Source organism: Camelus ferus, chromosome 14 (genome assembly GCF_009834535.1).
Source record: "Camelus ferus isolate YT-003-E chromosome 14, BCGSAC_Cfer_1.0, whole genome shotgun sequence".
Lineage (NCBI taxonomy): Eukaryota > Metazoa > Chordata > Mammalia > Artiodactyla > Camelidae > Camelus > Camelus ferus.
In genome coordinates, this window is record NC_045709.1 from 50104500 (window position 1) to 50124608 (window position 20109).

The window sequence follows — 20109 nt, forward strand, 5'->3', positions numbered from 1 at the left end:
TCAGTTGGATGATCTTGGCCAAATTACCTAATATCTCTGTGCCTCAGTTTCCTCATTTACAAAATGAGGATACTTTATAAGTTCTATATGAAGCTAAATGAACAGATAACACAGTTATCAGATGGTAAATTTAGCTATTGTTAAAAAGCAAAGTGCCTTCCATAATAAGGAGTGAGTTTTAACATGGGAAATTGTATTCCCATATACTTAGAAGGTGGAAGGTTCTTTTTGGATAAAATGCTTCTTAAATTAGGATATTATTTCTGCTAAGATACATACGCAACCCTAAAAGAGGTGTAAGAGAAGTTTGAATTTCTCTCTGTAATTACATCATGATCCTATGTGCATGTTCGTGCATGCTGTCTCCGCCCCCATTTCTCTCTCTCTTTATTATATATATATATACACACATTATATATTCACATTATCTATGTTATATATTATATATACATTGTATATGTGTGATACACACACACACACAGAGTCATAATGTGAGTCTTAATATTTTAACATGAAACCTGAGGTCATAAGAAGATCACTAAGATTAGTTTGATGTGTTATCCAAATCGTCTGCTCATTGGTATTAGTATGTAACTGTATTTAATATGAAAATAAGATTTGGTACCACAGTAATTTATTCATATAAAACAGTGAAAGTAAAACAAAGCTTTCCTCTTTGTAAAAATTCTTTATAGATCTTTGATGTCTGTAGATAAAACTAGTAGACAGAGTTACTGTTATGGTCAAAACAGAGACACTTGGTGCTAGATGGCTCTGAGTCTAGGGGGTGACAGCAGTGCTGGCTTTTCCATTCAGATTACTGTTCATGGGTGTTTTCAGAAGAAATACTCCACTGCTGAAATACCTCAGACTGAAAAGTATTGCCTAAGGGAAGTGCTGGGATTGGTTTCTTGAAAAATGTCTAGAAAGGCTGATAAAGGTGTAGACCTTACAGTACCAGAATTCTGACCAATAGGTAGGAAGAAAACACTCCACCACATTCTTCTAGGTCCCTTTTCAGTTTAAAGGATATGACTTATAAAATATATTTAAAACTTTTAACTGTTCATAATGTTATTTGAATGACATATATACTGTTTTCTCCTTTTTACCTTTCATTTGACAGATTTTATTTTGCCTTTTGTTAGTTGGCATTAATATGACTATTTAATTATGGTATTAGTGTTTTTAATATTATATCAGACTGAATCTTATAGCCACTTGATTGCTAATAGGGGATTAACTTAGTTTACCAATTTATATGTTGTGTTCTTGCCCTTTATAAACTGGAAAAAATAATTGCCATTTCCTTTTTTTTTTTTTTTTCCTTCTTGAGATAAGAATTCTGATACATTCGTTGACTTCAGGATGTATTAATAGTGGTGATTACATATCCAAGTTTATCATCCTTTCATTTAGGGAAAATACCCTTTATAGAATGAGTAAAAATAAGTTAAAAGTTAAATTTTTCATAATTTTCACATTTAAAACTAAAAATATTTTATAAGTGAAAATTTCTTTTGGTACCATATACTTAGACATTTTTCTTTTGGTACCTTATACTTAGACATTTGTACAGGAAATATTTAAATTTCTCACTTACAGGTTATCCATTTTTGTTTTGTAAAATGCCCTTGTATAAGTTTGTTTTGAATATGAGTTCCTAGTCCGGAAATATTAGTGTACACTCAATGATAAATCCTGCCACAGTAAAAGTAAATTAGCTGCATAAAAGCTTATCCCATTTCTAAATTTCATTGTGATTTGATAGATGAAAACAAAGATTTCTCATAGATTTTGTCAGTGTCAGTGACTTAATTGGTGGACTTACTATCAAATCTAAATGTGAGATTATTTTAAAATTTAACTGTTATAAAAATCTTTCTTATAATTTTCTCTATTCTATCAATTGAGAATAGCACATAAACTAATTTTATAGCTGTTCCTTTTATTGTAGAACAAGTTCTTCTGGATCAAAATTCTCAAACTCCTCCTCCAAGCCCTTTCTCTGTACAAGCTTTTAATAAAGGGGCAAGTTGCAGTGCCCAAGGATTTGATTATGGACTTGGAAATAACAAAGGTTGGTGTTTACAGTGAGTCTTTTACTTACGTAACTGTAATATTTTTATTACCACCTCTTCTATCCATTTGTATTACTGTTCCCCCCAAAACTGTGTTAAAGTTTGTTCCTGGAAACTAACAATCAAAATGTTTATGAAGGTGTTCTTTTTACAGTATTGTTTTTATCTGGTTTAGCTTATGTTTATAGTTCTTGCATACTTGTTTCTATTTTATAGACACTCATTTTGAATTCACATCATAAATATTTTGTGTCACTGTATCTAGTAAAAGAACTTTTTTTATCACCCTTAGTAAGAGTAAGATTTATGAGCAAAAGAACTTTCCAAAATGATCCGTTTAAAATCAAGTACTTTAAGTAATACTTTTAAGTAATGTTGCATATTAGCTTTATTAAATATATGTGGTTTTGAAGATCTAATTAAGTTATCTTAGTTAATTTAGAATTACATGAAATGATGTCTTTGGATTTGGTATGTATAATGAAACCAAAAAATTGTGAAAAGGAAAACATAACCCCTAAGCCATATGGATATAAAATGTATATAACTGCCTTTGGTTGCGTTAATGGAAGAGACCAGCATCAGGACAGTCCAAACAGTAATTTATTTTGAAATAATTTGTGCCTGAATTTCATTTAAAATTCCATTTGTATATAAATTCGGACACGTTCCTATTCTTTCATATGAACCTGATCCTGACTCAAAATCAGCAATATTGTCAGCAGGTAGTGCACAGCTGGGCAGCGGGTAGGAAGGAGAAGATAGCCTATGTGGAAATAATTTTACTTTAAAATGTTATTTAAACTAATTCATAGGATTCAATTTCAAGAAACAAATACACTGTGACAATACCTGACTTGCAGAACTAGTGAAATAATGAAATAGTCAGCAAAATACATAATTACATCCGTGTAGATGAAATACTCACTTTAAAATAAAACCACTTTCTGTTTGATACCTTCATTACTTTCCACAACGTATTTTTACAAAGGACGCCTAACTGTGGGATTTCTTTTTGGCTTTTCCTCCTGTATTGGGTCGGTCTATCCTGCAGGCTTGGCTACTGTCTGTTCGCTCATTTCAGGTAGCTCAGATTTCAACTAACTTAAGCTAGATCTTCATACGTAAGTAGGGTAAATGCTTTGTAATGTTTTCTTCAGTCCCTTTCTCTCTACCACTGCTAGTCCTTAAATTAAAATCTCAGTGTTTACTTTACCACTACTATTCTTGTATAATAATCTGTTTTAAAGCCATGTTTAGCTCAAATTGTATGCTTTCAGTCTCTAAAATGTCTAAATTGTATTGGTGGCCATCATGATAAATCAGTCTTTAAAATATGATTTATTAAAACATCATAAGTATAAAAAAAATCAACTTTTAAGAGACACAAACATTGCTGAGAACAGTTGTTATTAAATAGAAATTAAAACTTAATACTTTTTAAAAGTGTAATTTTGCTAATATTATTCAAAAATAGCATGTACTTGTTAATAAGCTTTTAAAATATTTAGATGGAGCAAAGGAGCAAAGAAATATTAAGACACTTTAATCTGATTAAATATAACATTTATTTATTATCTTACCTTTAATAGTAGTTCCCATTTTCTTTAACTCTTTATACTATCAAGATCAAGCTATTGTTTTTTCTAAAAATTCTTTTTCTTTAAAACAATTTTGTAAAGTTCTTCATTTTCTCTAAAGCCCTTCCAATAATCTAGTGTTAATTTTTTTTAAAGTAAATATATGTTACTTGTGTATACAGTTCTTTCCATAGTAATCTATTTTTTGTTGTTCTTCATTTAACATTTTATTTATGAAACTTTATTATATTTAGGGAATATGGCTGGAAAAGTACTGTTTTCCAGTTTCTGCATCAACTAGTCTGCATGTGTTTTTCTTTTCCCCTCTTCTTCAGCATCATTTAAACTACTTAATATATATTCTCTAAATTAGGAGCTATCATCTGTACAATTATATCATTTCATATTTTAAAACGTATTTTTCTGTTAATGGCCTCTGTATTTAATTTTAAGGAAAAAGTCAGAGTTCATGTTTGAGATACTATTCAAGTAAGGTAGCTCATATTCCTTTTTATCTTATAGGTCTTATATATATATGTATTATATATATATATTGTCTATCCAAGCAAAAGAGTTCATGCTTTTAAAAATACATTATCTTTGGCAATAGCAACTTAAAAATAAAATACTCATTTATAACTATAATATAAATGTATTACTAAGTTAATAACATATACTTTGCCTCCCTTCAGTGCTACATTTAAAAAAAACTATCACATTATTTGTGTATTTTCTGCATGAAGTATTGTGTATTTTCTGCATACGAGACAGCCATACCAGTCAGGCACTGCATAGAAGGTGTCATTTACTTAAATCTTCATTTATACTTGTGTGATATCTAATCAACTTTATAGGTTCTTCATAGACTCTGTATTCTCTCAGGCTGCTGCTAAATGTTAAATATAAATGGATTTGTTTTTATAGATGGGCTGTTATATAAAATTTGTCGGGGTGCTTTCATTATTAAAACAACATACAACATTTGGTCCCTGACTTGAGGATGACAATCACCGACTTCCACACAGTTCTGAACTGGCATCGTTTTACTTAGTGTTTGACTTTATCTGAATGTTGTAAAGCACCATTTACTTTGCCATTTTGGGTGTTAATTAATAACAAGTTGTAGTTTTGACTGTTTTGCCCACTGCAGGTGACCAACTGAGTGCCATATTGAATTCCATTCAGTCACGGCCCAATCTCCCAGCTCCTTCCATCTTTGATCAAGCCGCAAAACCTCCCTCTTCCCTAGTCCACAGCCCATTTGTGTTCGGACAGCCCCTTTCCTTCCAGCAGCCTCAGCTTCAGAGTAAGTCTTGTCAGCCGTACCTGCCTCATCAAACCATTTCTGAAGCTTTGTTCTGAGTTGTTGATCAGTTATTAATTATTTATCAACTCACCTAACTGGTTTTACTTAATGAGGATGTTATCCCTTCCCACATTTTTGAAGCACTTAAGCTGTTCTGAGCTAAGGCATTCATTTTTAATCTCATTTTTTTACTAAGTTTAGTTATTAAAGTTTTATATGCATTCTATTCTAATTCCAGTATAAGCAAATACATACTATAGGATATATTAAAAACATTTGATTTAAAATTTTCTTTTATAATAAGCATGACTGTAGTAAGCATCAGTTATAGGGACAACTTTCGTTGTTTTACAATGAATTTTTGTTGCTTCGAGATACCCCAAGAGAACAGACCTGTTTCACTGTACCAGTGAGTGAAGGAGAGGCTGTACTGGGCAGGTTTCTTTGTTTCTTTTAAGTGAATTTATTATCCACGAAATATATGGCAACTCAGGTTTCCGAGTTTTCTCAAATTGTTGTTTCTTCTCTTGCTTTTGATGTTGTTGTTATTCTTGTTCTTATTAAGTTAAACCAATCATTTGATTCCAGTTCTGCCTTCTAGGATTGCTCTAGCCCTTCATCCGTGATAGTAATTCACACTGATCTGGAAAACAGACCCAAACAAATTATGCTTAACTGAGTCTTCCTTTTTCTTAGTAAGCTCCTGAGGTTTCCCTATAAATTTCTCAAAGCTCCTAATATGACAACAATATGCTCTTCTTGGCCTTCAGTTCACATATTGGCTATGCAGTATATAAACTCATTCCCTAAATTGAGATAGTTTATAAAAGCCTCAGCTTACACATCCATTTCTTTGAATTCAAATACATGACCTCTTTGCTTTACTTTAATAAAGTACATTCACACTTAGAGCGTTTTCTACAAAAGCTAATTTTTCTATAAAAATACTTTTATAGCTGTTACTAGGATTATTTGAGAAAATGCCAGCCTGTTTGTTTTTATTAGGAACCAGAGCAGTATATAGTTAGCAAATGATATATTCATTATGATAGTATTATCTGTCTTAGGTAAAGCGTATGCAAGAATATAAACTTTTCTAGGTTTGCACTATGTATTAGGCAAGTTCAATTAATGAAATTAATTAGTTTGTAAGTATAAGTAATATAAAGTTCTAGCTAATCATTTCTATTTCTATATAATATTCACTTAAGTGTCTCTTAAAAGGAGAAATTCAAGGAAATGTAATAGTGTCATGTAATAGTGTGGAATAGTTTTTTTCTTCATCCTTGATAAGCATTATAGAAGAAAGAGAAGTGAAGACTTAGTTTACATATTTAATGGAGCAACAGACTTTTTACATGTAGATGTACCTAGATTGCAGGACATTTTTAAAGGTAAGGACAAGATAATAAACAAAAAGGAAAAAAATAAATAATTAGGCAGAGATTTTTATATTTTATATAAAATTTTAAAAGAGAGATTACCCTGATAATGTCATAGTGACAGGAGACAAGAGAACTAAGGAATAAAGGACTTTTTTGCTCTACATAAAGGGTCATCGCAAGACTTCTTAAAAACTTCTCTAAAAATGTTTTTATATTACCAAATTATTTAATAAAATATTGTAAAACAAGTAAAGACTGTAAGAAAATCAGATTTGTCTCTTTTAAAGGATAATAAATTTCCAACTGACATTATGTCAATATAACTTTATGCATATTGTGTCTTAAGTGTTATCAGACCGCCACTTCCTTTACCACCATCTTGGAGCAAATTTAAAATCTTGGCCTAGAAATGTCTCAAAAATACCAGTTTTCTGAATCATGACTTGCCTATACTTAGATCTTCTTACAAACCTTTTATTCTCAGCAGAGTATCGCTGAAGTTTGACTTCCAATTTCCAGAAACCAGAAGTCTTAATCTTTAGCATAATTAAAAACAAATATGAAATCTAACAATAGTTTAATGTTTTATAAATATATTAGAATTGTAGTAATTACATCATACTAGGAAAATTAAATGTGGTAGAGTGCTCATTGTTAAGGCTACTTGAGTAAGATATCCTTTCCCAAATTTCATGGTCAGCCATCCTGTCAGCATTTTATCTTGCCTTCTACAAGATGACTTATTCATACTGAACTTCCCTTTACTAGTTGGTAAAATGAGAATCATTTTTGTCTTGTAGTTTTATGATTCTAAAGTAAAATACTATGTATAGAAGACCGTATTTATTACTTCTTGCTTATGCTGATCATCCCCTATGCACTACTGTCCGTGAGCACTTTGGTACATCCTCATTTGAGAGTAATGTCTCCATTTTATAGTTAAAGAAACAGTGGCTTAAAGAGGATAAATGATAAGCCCTAGAAACATACACGGTAAATGTTGGAACGTGAGGCCAGTTCTACCGACTACAGAGGCCATGTTTTTAAATACCTGGCTTTACCTACTAATAATGCAAACATCTGTTCTTTAATATATAGTTTTAAATTTTCTGTTTGAATTTAGTTCTAGCATCTAGAGTATTAGCTTTGTTTGGATTGGTTGTTTTCCATTATGTAGTTTAAGAATGTAACATGGTTTGAAAGGAAAAGATTTCCTAATTACTATGACTCAGCTCCCAGCTAAGTAGGAAGCTCTACAAAGACACACATAAACTGCCCCACGTATCAACTTTATGAGCATGATTATCAGTATTTCTTTAGTTTTTTTCCCCCGTGAAGCATAGGGTTTTTCAAACTAATTTTTGGAATTGAAAATAATCTGCCACATTAAATTAATTTGGTAATTTTTTAATTAGCAAAATTATTTTATACATGCACACATACATATATATACTTAGAAATTGTTTCAACTGTTATGCTAGTGAAATAGAATAATTACAGAAATAAAAGTTACAATTTTCCTTGCTTTTCCTTATGTGTAAATGTACAAAGGCATGAGAGAGAAGTGTGTGTATTAACTTTTTCTTTACTGTTCTATGACTTACTTTTCTTATTTCAAAATTGTTTATGTCATTTTTACAATTGATAATCAATTGGGCAGTTAAGTTTCTAGTGGATTGAGGTGGGGAATGATATCATTGTCTGCTTTCTTTTAAGAATATTACAGCCTTTATTCTCATTATCTTTTCTCTTCCCTTTTAAAAGCATCATTTTAAGTCCCATATCCTCTGATAATATCTTTCACATTATAAGCATTCAGAGAGTGTTTATTGACTATCAGTACCTAAGATTATCCCTTCTTGAGTGTAAACCATGAATTTAAGGTCATGTGTTTCTTCTTATCTAATGACCAGTATTCCAGCATTTACTCAGAGTACATCTTCAAAATAGAGAAAGAATATTTCAGTAGAAATTAAATCTAGCTTAAATGATGTGATATCTAATAATTCTGTTTATACTGATTGAATTCTACACAAGCTCCTCCAGCTGAAAAACTGTATTTCACATGACAGTGTTTAACATAATCATTTTCTAGCTGCTGTCCGAGAAGCTAAATAATTTCCCTTTTTTGTAGAAAACAAAGGTAAATAGAGCATTAAGACAATTTACAGTTCTCCCCGACATTTTAAACATGTAACATATATTTATCAAAGTTTATCGTACTGTCAAGCCCAGATGTGAGTTCTAGGTTACCTTGCAACAAGGATTTTTCTGTTATACCCACATATCGCGTTCTCACCTGAGACAGAAATTTACTAAATATGACAAAAGAGTCCACTTAAGTATCAATATGCATATTGATTCACGTTCAAGAATGCTAACATAAAATAAAGCACTGTATTTACTTACTTAGCTTGTAGAGAGGTAGTGATGGAAAGACTTGAAGCTCAGTTTCCATTCCAGCCACTCACTGGCTTTAGTTAAGTCACTTGATACTTCTGAGCCCTTTTTACCTCATGAGGTGCCTCATTAACATTACCTGCTGATACTGTTACTGCCTTTTGATGCAAACCTTTAACATCTCTCATGCTCCGAGGAAGATGAAAAGAAATCACAGTCTGTTCTCTGTGGAGTGAGCTGCAGGAAGGAATTTAGAAAGGGACCAGTGAAGTTTCCTAGCTCCTCCTCAGTACATTTTCACAGCTTGACTTCATTTGTTTTGAGATTAATTATTCATATGGTAGCACCATATTCAGATGTTAGTGTGAGTGTTAGTATAAAAGGTTTGTTTCTGAGACTGACACCATTCTTATCCTGGATTGTAATCACAGCCCAGAATCTGTTCACGTGTTCGCTTGCCTGCTGTGAGCTGTGGCACTTGACTTAGGAAAGAGACCTGTGTTTTAATCTTCAATTAATTTTGTGACCCTAGGTTGATTTCTGAGATCCTTTTGCTTTTTATAATTTTTATCAAAAAAGCTATATGACGATATCAACAAAGATTTTTTAACATCAAATATTCAAGTTCAATAACATTTTTAATACTTGAACCTATAGCATCTGTCACAACGGCCAATGTGTTTATTTCAGTTTGGCCCTGACATCCCTGGCATGCCTACAAATCGTTTTTATTTCACAGGCCAAGATTTGTCTTCACTCAGTGTCACCATCTTCTTGCCTCAGGAAAGCTTTGACCCATGTTCCTTTGCCTCTTCATCAGCCTCCACTTCACCCTCAAACTTAAACCGAAGAGGACGCTGCTGTTGTTTCTAAGACAGTGTCCCCTGATGCATCTGCTTGCTTTCTCCTGACTAGAGCTGACCTCTTCTCTCTCCCTTTGCTCCCGTCTCCTTATTGGCTCCCAAGTGTATTCCACACTTCATTACCCTTTTTCTTCAGATGGGTCATTTATTACTCTTCCATCATCTATTTACCTGCTTGTTAAATATCTACTCTATGCTGGGTTATAGGGACCAGTAACATAAAGAAAATGTCATCAGGGCTTTTGTAATATTGTAGAAGGCAGCCATTGTTTAAAAAAAATAATGGCAATATTTGAAGTCTGCAGGAGCAATCATCACAGGATGTGTTGGAAATACAGGAGAAAAAGCTTCTGGCTCAGCTAGGAAAGTTTAGAGAAGGCATTCAAAAAAGATATGGCCTCTACTCAGAGTGTTGAAAGACTCAGGGAACTTATCAGGCAACAGTGGGGGTGGAGAAGGTGGTTACAGGAGTATTCCCGCTATGAGAATAGCATGAGCTATGTTATAGAGATCTGTTGACTCAACAAATATTTATTGAGCACAATCTGCATGTCAGGCACTATTCTAAGCACTGATCATGCAGAGTGTCCAGTCTGGGAGGCTTTCACACTCATCCAGGTGAGAAATGATGGTGGCTTTACCAGAGTGGTAGCCAAAGAGATGGTATGAAATCATGGAATACTGGGTATATTTTAAAGAATAATCAACAGGATTTGCTTACAGATTGAATAAGCAATGAGAAAATCAAAATAGTACAAGGTAGATCTAAGTTTTTTCCCTAGGCATTTGGAAGAATGTAATTTCCATTGACTGTAGGGACTGCAAGAAAGTCGGGATTGGTGGTCAGTAACAAAGGCTTAATTTTGGACATTATATTGCTCCACTTAAAGTTATTACAGAATAATGGCTATATTTCCCTGTCTGTCCAGTATATCCTTGTTTCTTATTTATTTTATACATAGTAGTTTGTGTCTCTTAATCCCATACCCCTATCTTGCCCCTACCCTTTCCCTCTTCTCAGTAGTAACCATTAATTCTGTCTGTTTGTTTTGTTATATATATTTGTTTGTTTTATTTTTTTTAGATTCCACATATAAGTAATAACAAAGTATCAGTCTTTCTTTGTCTGACTCATTTCACTAAGCATTATACCCTCTAGGCTCATTGACAGTGTTGCAAATAGCAGAATTTCATTCTTTTTTGTGGCTGAGTAATATTCTGTTGTATATATTTCACCCCACACCTATCAAAATGGCTATCATCAAAAAGTCTACAAATAGCAAATATTGGCAAGGATGTGGAGAAAACAGAACCCTTGTACACTGTTGGTGGGATTGTAAATTGATGCAGCCACTGTGGAAAACAGTATGGAGTTTCCTCAAAAAACTAAAAATAGAACTACCATATAATCCAGCAAATCCACTGGGTAATATATCCAAAGAAAACAAAAACTCTTATTCAGAAAGACACATGCACTCCAGTATTGATAGAAGAATTATTTATAATTGCCAAGATATGGAAGAAACCTACATGTTCATCAACAGATGAGTGGATATAAAAAGATCATTGCTTCATTGTCAGCACTGAAAAGAGTATATGCCACCTTCTTAATCTCAAGACTGCAGTTTTGTGTACTGCCACTAGATGGCGACAGGCACCTTGATTTCCGGCCCCCCACCCCAACATCCCCTATGTCCCCAGTGTATTGTCCCAGTAACAAGGTCAGGGTCCTGATACTCACAGCAAAACCACAATTTGTCTTTGTCAAACTGAAATGACAATGCTTTCCTTATTAAAAAGGAAAGTTATACTGTTTTATTATTGTCATTAGCCTAGAGAATAATTCTTTTTAAATACAATATACAATGATCTCAGAGTTTCAGTGACCAGAGAATGAATGAAGTACCCCATGGAACTTGATACTTGGGATTAAAAACAAAGAAGACAAAGAATAAATGATGTGTAAAGAGCCATATTGTTAATAAGGAGATATTTTATTGACTTCACATAAGTACTGGAGTAAAAGATTTGCTTCTTCTATTGTTTTAAATACTATTCTTCTTAGTTAACTTTATTATGCACAAAAAAAGAATCAAAATTCTACAGAGATGGATTTAATAATTAGTTGTTTTGTCTATAAGGCAAGATTTAAAAGAACATGATTAAACTCCATCAAATGTCTAAAAGTCAATCAATTTTTTTTCTTTTGTGCATAGATAGTAATATATCTCTTTAAGGATTACTTTCCTTTTTAAATTGAAAGATATGAATCTTTTAAAAAGTTAAGTATTTCAAAGTATTTTAAACATGAGCAAATTTTGTAAAATTTAAATGTGTAGAACAAGTGTTGTGTGCAATCACAGTTTAATTTCTTTAGGCATTTAAAAATAACCTTTTTTAAGACTTTCAAAAATGTTTCTTCTTACTCATTCTGAATCATACCTAGGAATCCAATCTCTTTAAGCTTTGTAAACTATTGAAAAGACTTAAGGCTATTTTGGCTTCAAAACCTTTTCCAGGAGTTTATCCTAAAACCTTTAACATCTTATCCTTCAAGTGTCCTTGGAGTTTGCACATTATGTTATGGGCGCTTTCAATTAAGATAGTACCCTGATTTCCTGCTCCTGTGTCCTCTTGCAAAACCCAGTCTTCACAGATTTTAGTGACCAGACTACAAGACTGGCAGTTTGAATTGCCCTTAAATTCCAGTTAAAAGTTGACACTTTCCTAACTGACATTTTCAGTGAGAGTTTCAGACTATGTATTATATGAGATTGAAATAGCATAAGAACTCCTTTTGCAGTGCCTGATAACCTTTGAGTTCTATAGACTTTAAAAAGAAGGATGTTCAAAGATATTAAAATTTTAACATTTTTTAACTTAAAGATGATTTGATAGCATGTATGTCCCATCTCTCCATCCACTCATACCATTCTCTCTTTAACCAACTGTGAGGGGTCTTTGCAGTTGTCCTTATCCACAGAAATTGCTGTAATCAGTCTTTGACTTTTGTTTTGCTAAGTTGAGTTGTCAATTCTAGGATCTCATTTTACTTGCTCTATCAGCAGTGTTTGACAGGGTTGATCTTTATTTCCTGAAACACCTTCTTCCTTTGCCTGCTGGATATTTCCTACCTCAGCTGTCCATTTTCAGGCTCTTTTCTGCATCCTCGTGTATTCTGTATTCCTAGGACTGTCCCAGGGCTTTGGTCTCTTCTAGACCCAACTTCCTAACGTCTTATCCAGGCGTGGAGTATTATCCAACATCTGCATGCTTGTAGCTCCCAAGTTTACCACCACTCAGTCTGGTGTCTGTTTATGTGTTCCTCGTCTCTCTCCTTTTACTGGAAGCTTCATAAGAGCAAGGACTTCATTTTGTTCATCATTTTATCCTCAATTCCTAGGAAAATGTCTGACACATATTTCACACTCAGTGCCTTGTATGGAATGACTTCTTGGTTTATGGGTAGTTCACCTTTAACCTTGGCCATAAGCATGAATAAGTCAGCTATTAACTTTTTCTGTTTTGAGATGAGTAGATGTTGTATTTATTTTTTTATTTCAATAATATTAAGAAAGTTATCTCCTTATAATCTGAATTTATTTTAGCTCAGTTGATTACATTTATTTTAAATGACAGGAGTTAAAAATTTAAATAGTGGTTTTATTTTCAGATTTTGATAGAGATTTTTTTTAGCATATTGCTTTTAAAAGACTAATAAAGGTTCTGTTAATTCTTTGAAAAAAGATAATTTTTAAAATTTTAAGTACTTCATTTTCTGCATGGTAAATCATTAATGTGTCTAACATTTTCAGTGACTTGTGGGTTTTTCTTTTTTTTTTTTGCTTTGTGTTGTGAAAATTTTTAAAACAAAATTTTGTATCTCATAATAGGATTTAGAAAACAAACACTAAATATTGAAATTAGCACTAGCATTTTTTCCTGAAGATGTACTCAAAAAAGTAGTCAACCATAAATGTCATCTTGGGTCCATTCTGAGATACATACTGGAAAAATTATGGTCATGTGTCCATATAGAAAACCAGGTGATAATAGGTTAAACTGTAAGTAACATTTCTTTATCTCCTACCATTTATCAAAAAATAATTTACTTATAAACTTCCATTTATAAGTAAATGAGCACCAAATTAAAGAAAACTGAGTTAAAGAAGTATTAGTCTAAAAAGAAATGCTCAGATTTGATTTATCAGTGCTGTGAATGTTACTTAACTTTTAAACTAACACACTTGGCGCTGTCATTATTAGTCTAAATTAATTAATTTGAGCTTCATTTTCAGTTTTAATTTTAGAGAACTATAAATTTGTTGAAAAATTTAGCAGAATATAAACTTCTATAACAGTTAATAGGTGCGCATACCATTTGAAATGCTTTGTTTCTGCTTGTGTTCTCTGCTAAATTTTTTTTCCATTGAATCTGTGCTGCTTCTTTGCCGATGTTTTCCACTGTAGAATCTCCATCTCGCAACCTTGCTTCTCGCGAGCGCATTTACAAAAATTATGCTGTAGCTGGGCCTGCCTCTGCTCTCTCATCTCTGTCTCACAAACTGAAGGGTGGGTATGCGTGCGTTCACGGATGGGCCATTCCGAATGAACACAGGTCTCAATAAAGACATGTTAGTTCACCTCAGTCATTCTCATCCCATTCCATTTTTTAAGATTAAAGTTTATCATTTTATTTAAAATTTGATATTTTGGGTAATTTGTGATGTAACTATTCAATATTGTAGTATTGATTATCCTAATTGATATGCATGTTTACTATATCTGTAGGTTAAATAGTACCGTTATTTAATTTCAAACCTATATGAGGTCTTAAAAAATAAATTATGTAGAAATAAATGCATTTGGGGAGTTGTAAAACCGTTATTATCAGAACAAGGTGGTATATGTGTAAGCCATAAAGCACCTTATGACCTGTGAGAACATAGTATCTCATGTGACAGTTAAACCTTAAACACATTTTTATGTTATGTAATATGAAGATCATTTTTGTGTTTTAGGTTTTTATGAGAAACAATTTGGTAATTAAGTTTTTTAATTTAGTTTGCTTTTCAAGGATGTCCTGTCTGGCATGGGTCTTCCTTATAGTATTTTCTTAAGTCACTTTGTTTTAATATTTTAAACTTAGAAATGTTTAGACTATTGACAGTTGATAAAATGTCAGACAATTTTAAAATGTGCTTTGGTTTTTTAAAATACTATAGATGCCTCATCACATATTTTGTCTTAAAGTAATATTTAGTTAAACTTTTAAAATCCTGTATTCTTAGAAATGGATAAAACAGTTTTTACATCTCTCCTTTGTACAGTTGACAGAGGTACTATGTAGTGTTATGGTATAATTATAATACCTGACTTCTGTAGTATATAGTGTTGTGTGAGCTGATCTGTAGTACATACTACGACATATCGTATTATGGTGCAGTATTATATTATGTTGTATTATAGGATGGTATCATGTAACCCTTTATTCATAATTTTGACATGAAAAGAATTATGAAGGTTATTAATGAATGAATACTTAATATGTAACATTTTTATTAATTTTTTTGAATGTGCTAAATTTTTATCCTTTCCTGAATTATTTTTCCTCCAGAATTCTTTTGAGATTCAAAAAAGTATCACTTAAACTTACACATGATAAACATAAACATTAAACAAAATTAAGTGATGAATGTGAAAGTATTTGTCATCTAAAGCTTTTGACAAAATATCTGTTTATAGATACTTCAAGCAGCCACAACATGACCATTTTTAGTAATACTACCTGCCTCAAAACTTTTGAAACCCAAATGAGGAGGATAAACATCAATTAGCTAGCATATGGGTTTATCAAACTTAACTTGACATATGCATTTTTTTTAAATATAAGAAATATATTTTGGAAAAGTAAAATTTTCAGCAGGATTTAGTTGTAATTTGACAAATACATCTCAGGAAGTAAGCTCATTATTTATGTGCCTAGAGTCCAACAGGTATTCAGCCATCACCACTTACAGATCTTAAAAAAGTATTCACCATTACTCGAAGCATAGGAACAAGGTATACAGCTGCCATATTTTTCTAACCCTCTCGCTATGATGATTTTTGCTAGCATCAGACAAGCAGTGTTCCTGATATTTGAAAGATTTAGTTGTTTCGCTAACCACAGAGGGTATTTCCCTTATGAGAATTTGTGCATCATTAATTTAGAAAGCAAACCTCTTTCAATTCATGAATTGATCTTTTAGAGAGAGGAATGCCAGATATAAAAGATTTACTACTTATTTGTCTAGATTCACCACGATGTGTGGTTCAGCTTATGAAATAAATGTGATGATGAAGGTGTTTCCAGCTACTAGCAATAATAACAAAAACTAGTGCTCCAAACATCACTCATCAGAATTAGTGGCAAGGACTAGACTGATGTTTAATTCTGCCAAATACAATATATTGGTTTATAAAATCTGACCCTTACAGAACAATGGCTACTGTCACCTCTGCCCTCTGGCCGTGGGAGCCATTAAAGTAAAAAGTAAATTTTCAGAGAATCTGAAGATTTATGACTAGCAGAAGAAAAAAATAAGAAAATAGGAATTTGTTTACTCATTTAACAGATATTTATTGGACACTTACTGTACTGACCCATTCTTGACATTACATCAGTGAAGAGTAGTAACAGACAAGGATACAGCCCTCGCAGGCCTTCCATCAGGAGGCAGGCTCTCCGGCAATACTCTCTTGTGGTGCAGATAGCTAGGGTGTGAGTGTAAACACACACACATGCAAGCGAGCCAAGAAACACTTTCCTATGTTATCCAAATTTCTTCATATTCCTTTTTTAAAAAAGAAAGAACTACAGTGTAACCAGTTAACAGATTCATCTCAATTTACTAAGTACCCTTTTTCAAAAAATATAAATGCTTTTAGCAAGGTTTATGGATTTTCAGTTTTTCATACCACTTGAATCATTTCAGTCAGGTTGCTTTCCTCCTAACAGTGAACTAATATCACTTGTACTAAGGGCAGGAGTTTTTATTTTAGGGAGGAAAGATAATCTTGAAGGTTGTACCACCTCCTGGCGGCAAAGACCACCTGGCTCTAATGTCTCAAAGGGAAGCATGAAGTAGTAGGAAAGAGAGATACTGAATGAGGGCCAGGATGCCAAAAACAAATGCTGTCCAGGTATGAGAATCATCTAGTGCTTTGCCTAGTAAAGAGCAGATGATTTTTCTTTGTATCCTTTTTTTCTGTTATTCCGCTGACTCCTTGTTTCAAGGTCCCGCAGTTCAGATTTGTACTTCTAATTCTGAGGGTCCTGCCATTTTTCTTCTTTCCAAGGCAACACAAGCTCTTGAGTCCTAACCAGCTAAGCTTATGAACTACCTAAGCTTATAGGATACACTCTTTTTGTAAATAATAGACTGCCTGAATTACATGCAATTAAATAATTGCTTTAGAACATTCATATGTTCATTATAAATTATTGTAATATAATTATTAGAATATTAGAATTACTAAAATATGTCTCCTAAACAGCCCTTTATTAGCCTAATTGGATTTATTTGTGTACTTGAAAAGGGGTAAGTGTATCTATACATATTCCACTTCCTAATTCAATAAGACCTACACTTTTACCCTAATAAAGATGAGTGGTATTTACTGGAAATTTAGCTCTACTACTTCATATATTTAAAAGTACATGTTCCCATAATTTCTTATTCCAAAAAATTAGTTATGTTTTTTTTTCTTTCTAGTCCCTCACTGAATTGAAATTGTAACTAATGATTGTATTAGGGCTGAAGTTCGGCTATCACGGATAAGTCGTACTGGTACACAGGTGCTATTTGTTCAGCATTTATTTAGAATGGTTTTTGAGTGGAAATGGTCGTATAATGACATAACCGAAATTTGATGAGAAATAGTCCCCCCCTTTTCCTTCATTCTTCAAGTATTTTTGTCTGTGACGAGCAGTACAGATTTTTTTAGCTGTGTTTTTTATTTCATTGTTTAGTGGCTAAATCAGCAGTAAGTTCTAATTATATTAACAAGTTTCACTATGAAATGGACCATACAGGTGACCGAGGAACTATCTCAACACCTTCTAGACCAGTCTGTACATCAGGAAAATCAGAACTGTCCTCCAAACACAGCAGAACACTTAAACCTGATGGACGTATGAGCCGGACCACTGCTGATCAGAAGAAGCCCAGGGGTACAGAAGGTTTATCAGCCAGCGAATCTCTCATGTTGAAATCTGACGCTGCCAAGCTGAGGTCAGATTCTCACAGTCGGTCACTGTCCCCCAACCATAACACCCTGCAGACACTGAAATCTGATGGGAGGATGTCTTCTAGCCTCAGAGCTGAATCCCCAGGACCAGGTTCTCGGCCATCATCTCCTAAGCCAAAGTCCCTCCCCGCCAACAGGTCTAGCCCATCTGGTGCTAGTTCTCCGCGCTCCTCCTCACCACATGAGAAAAATCTACCTCAGAAGAGCACTGCTCCTGTTAAGACGAAACTTGATCCCCCTCGAGAACGTTCCAAATCAGACTCTTACACACTTGACCCAGATACCCTCCGCAAGAAGAAGATGCCGCTCACGGAACCACTAAGGGGACGATCAACATCACCAAAACCAAAACCAGTCCCAAAAGATTCTAAAGAGTCCTCTGGATCCGAAAATAGAGCCCCTTCTCCCCACGTGGTACAAGAAAACCTCCACAGTGAGGTGGTTGAAGTCTGTACTTCAAGTACTTTAAAAACAAACAGTCTAACAGACAGCACCTGTGATGAAAGCAGTGAGTTTAAGAGTGTGGATGAAGGTTCAAATAAAGTTCATTTCAGCATAGGAAAAGCACCACTGAAAGATGAACAGGAAATGAGAGCATCCCCTAAAATAAGTCGAAAATGTGCGAATAGGCACACCAGGCCCAAGAAGGAAAAGTCTAGCTTTCTCTTCAAAGGAGATGGAGCCAAACCTTTAGAGCCGGCCAAGCAAGCCATGTCCCCTTCTGTGGCTGAGTGTGCCAGAGCAGTCTTTGCCTCTTTCCTGTGGCACGAAGGCATAGTGCACGATGCAATGGCTTGTTCTTCTTTCTTAAAATTTAATCCTGAACTTTCCAAAGAGCATGCTCCTATAAGAAGTAGTCTAAACAGCCAGCAGCCTACAGAAGAAAAGGAAACCAAATTAAAAAACAGACACTCATTGGAAATATCATCTGCACTGAATATGTTTAATATTTCACCTCATGGACCAGATATATCTAAAATGGGTAGTATCAACAAAAATAAGGTATTGTCTATGCTGAAGGAACCTCCTCTGCATGAAAAATGTGAAGATGGGAAGACTGAAGCCACTTTTGAAATGTCCATGCATCACCCAATGAAGTCCAAGTCTCCTCTTCCCTTAACTCTACAACATTTAGTGGCTTTTTGGGAAGACATCTCTTTGGCTACTATCAAGGCAGCTTCCCAGAATATGATTTTTCCAAGTCCTGGTTCTTGTGCAGTCCTTAAAAAGAAAGAGTGTGAGAAAGAGAATAAAAAGGCCAAGAAAGAAAAAAAGAAAAAAGACAAGACAGAAGTTCGGCCCAGGGGTAATTTGTTTGGTGAGATGGCCCAGCTGGCAGTAGGAGGCCCAGAGAAAGACACCATCTGTGAGCTGTGTGGAGAGTCCCATCCTTACCCAGTGACGTACCACATGAGACAGGCTCACCCCGGTAAGCGACGTTACTGAATATATACAAGTACTTTCATGCAAAAACAAATTAGGTCACTTCTGACTTAATCTGTTCTGTGAAGTGTGTCAAAGTACAGGGAAGCCATTGCCCAGAATTTGTAGTATCTTCTAATGTAATTTTTAAAGTGCATTATCAATATAGGTTTTGTGAAGAATAGGTGAAGCTCAAATAGTATGACGGTAAAGCGATGTAGTGCTATTTCATTTTAGTGTATCACATTCAAATAGTGCTTACTTTTTAAATGTTATATATGTTACTCAAAGGATACTGTTAAGTTGTCTCACACAGTAGAAATAATATGTCTATAGACTTTAGGTTTCCTTTGGTTGTAGTGTTTTCCTGTTCAGAATTTCAAATTAAATTACTTTATACTGATTTCTTTGGGCATTTTCCTGTGGAAGAGATATTATCAATGGTTTCAACAGAAGGCAGTATTTTACAGACATAGAAAACAAGCATACAGTTACCAGGGGGGAAAGGAGGTGGGGAGAGATAAATTAGGGTTTAAAATTTGCAGATACTAACTACTATATATAAAATAGATATACAACCAATTTCTTCTGTACAGCCCAGGGAACTATATTCAATGTCTTGTAGTAATCTATAATGAAAAAGAATATGAAAACAAATGTATGTGTGTGTATATATATATATATATATATATATATATACACACATATATATATACATATATATATATGACTGAAACATTATGCTGTACAGCAGAAATTGACCCATCATTGTAAACTAAC

General features: G+C 33.6%; 1 protein-coding gene across 12 annotated transcripts in view; it reads left to right on the forward strand.

The window, feature by feature from the left end:
- MYCBP2 (MYC binding protein 2) overlaps positions 1–20109 on the forward strand; it is a 226062-nt gene that overhangs the window by 166217 nt on the left and 39736 nt on the right. For 10 of the 12 annotated variants that reach the window (XM_032496837.1, XM_032496841.1, XM_032496840.1 and 7 more), the window contains 3 exons: positions 1958–2080; positions 4788–4967; positions 17693–19336. In XM_032496837.1, the coding sequence (XP_032352728.1) occupies positions 1958–2080; positions 4788–4967; positions 17693–19336 (1947 nt within the window). The remainder of the gene's footprint in view (positions 1–1957; positions 2081–4787; positions 4968–17692; positions 19337–20109) is intronic. The other 2 variants (XM_032496839.1, XM_032496842.1) reach the window with 2 other exon arrangements.